This window comes from Macrobrachium rosenbergii, chromosome 30 (genome assembly GCF_040412425.1).
Source record: "Macrobrachium rosenbergii isolate ZJJX-2024 chromosome 30, ASM4041242v1, whole genome shotgun sequence".
NCBI classification, from domain to species: Eukaryota; Metazoa; Arthropoda; class Malacostraca; order Decapoda; family Palaemonidae; genus Macrobrachium; species Macrobrachium rosenbergii.
The window spans coordinates 13069050-13071273 of NC_089770.1; the positions used below are offsets into that span (position 1 = coordinate 13069050).

Sequence of the window (2224 nt, forward strand, 5' to 3'; positions counted from 1 at the left end):
GGATTTTTTCTTTTTTTTTTGGAGAGCTATAGTGTGACAGTTTGAGTTTATCCTTCTCTCTCTCTCTCTCTCTCTCTCTCTCTCTCTCTCTCTCTCTCTCTCTCTCTCTCTGAGACTAATTTGTTGCTGATGAAAATCTATAAATAGATAGATAGAGATCGGTATTAATATAGAGGTCAATGAAAATCAGACAATCTCTGAAAATCTCTTTCTCTCTCTCTCTCTCTCTCTCTCTCTCTCTCTCTCTCTCTCTCTCTCTTAGGAAAAGCTTTTCGATGTCATATTAAACATCTCCAGAAGAGAACCGCTTACAAAAGACCATAAAGGGCCTTCTACCTTACCACCTTGACTTTTCTCTCAGTTCCTCGCCCGTCCGCTCCCCCTCCCCCCCAAACCCCCCGGCTTTCTTATGCTTTCTCTTTATCCTATACTTTCCTTCCTCCTCCTCCTTTTCCTCCCTCTAGTTCGCCCACCGTTTCCTCTTTCTATCCTTTCTCTATTTCCTCTTTTTTTCAATTTTCCTCTTAGTATTTCTTTCATTCTGCCTCTTTTCTCCTTCCTCACCCCTATTTTCTTCTTGTTCCCTTCTTCTCCTCATTTCTCCTCCATTTCCTGTTGTTCTTTCTTTCTCTTCCTCCTTATTTTCTTTCCACCCTTGTTTTTTCCGACTTCTTCCTGCTCCTCTACTTCCTCCTTTTCCTCTCGTTCCATTTTTTCCTTGTTTTTCTTCTGCATGTTCTTTTCCTTATACCAGTTTTTTTCGTCATTGTGTTCTCATTCTCTTCCTCCTCCTACTTCTTTTCCTCCTCTTATTCTTCTCCCTCTCCTCCTACTCCACTCTCTTCCTCTTATTCTTATCCTTCTCCACTTTCTCATCTTCGTATTCTCTTTCTCCTCATATTTTCCTCCCTCCCCTCCTCTTCCACTTGCTTCCTCTTATTTTATCTAAATTTTTTCTTCCCCTTATTCTTTTTCTCCTTTTCTTCCCTCCACTGTTTCTTCACCGTATTTCCTCCTCCTTTTCCTCTTCCTCCTCTTACTATTCCTTCTTATTCCTCTTCTTCTCCGTATTTCCTCCTCCTTTTCCTTTTCCTCCTCTTTTACTCTTCCTTCTTCTTCCTCTTCTTCACAGTATTTCCTCCTCCTTTTCCTTTTCTCCTCTTTTACTTTTCCTTCTTCCTCTTTTTCCTCTCCTCCTTCTTCCTCTCGTCCTTCGTGGCCTCCTCCATCTCCCCCGACGATCAAACTCCTGACTAATTACAACATCAAGAAGGAGAGAAATGATTAATTACACCCTGTCCGTTAATCACTCATTCCCAGCCTTCATTAAAGACCATAAAATGGTAATTAAGGCCGGAAGATATCACCAGACACCTTTTTCCTCTATCTTTCCTCCCTCTTCTTCTTCTTCTTCTTCTTCTTCTTCTTCTTCTTCTTCTTCTTCTTCTTCTTCTTCTTCTTCCAGAATGGTAGTTTTGATTTCTTCGAATTTTTTCTCGTGGGTTTGTGAGTCTTCTCTCATCACTGATGATGTTTGTGTGTGCGTGTGTGTGTGTGTGTCGTGTGTGCGTGTGTTTGTTTGTAGTTAGCTTCGTCCATGATTAATTGGTTTGCAATTGGAATTGGGCAGTGAATGTTATCTTGGTTTTTTTGTCTGGAGCCATTCCTATCAGGGGAAAAGTTCTTATATATAATATATATATATATATATATGTGTGTGTGTGTGTGCGCGCGCGCGCATGTGTGTGTGTGTATATATATATATATATATATATATATATGTGTGTGTGTGTGTGTGTGTGTGTGTGTGGGTGCGTATGTATGTATGTATGTATATACATATATAAATATATACATGTATATATGTATATATATGTGTGTATGTTTTAATTATACAACCTTTAGCACGGCATAAATGGAAGAAAAAAATTACTGAAAATATGAAATAAAAAATCTAGACACTGAGAAGTAGTCAAATAATTGCCGTAAGCGTAAGGATAAATTACAGTGCTTTGAGCCATTCTCTTATGTAGAAATACAAACATACGCATAGAGAATCAGGCGTAAATTTGACAGGACTTACAATAGACATATAGTAGACAGAGATAGTAGACAGGCAAAGATAAGCAACGCGAAAGCCTAATGAAACGGCTCCGGACAAGGGCTAATTACACGGGAATATAAGGCCCCGTTCATTGGTGATAGGAACCTTAATTGAATCTCG

At 39.3% G+C, this 2224-nt stretch overlaps 1 protein-coding gene across 1 annotated transcript; it reads right to left on the bottom strand.

Moving 5' to 3' along the window:
* Positions 1-594: 594 nt before the first annotated feature.
* Positions 595-1522, bottom strand: LOC136854749 (cilia- and flagella-associated protein 251-like). The gene is made up of 3 exons (XM_067131336.1): positions 1375-1522; positions 1168-1253; positions 595-744 (listed from the first exon to the last, which is right to left on the bottom strand). Exons 1-3 carry the CDS (start codon positions 1520-1522, stop codon positions 595-597), a joined length of 384 nt encoding a protein of 127 aa, XP_066987437.1.
* Between the last annotated feature and the right edge of the window lie 702 nt (positions 1523-2224).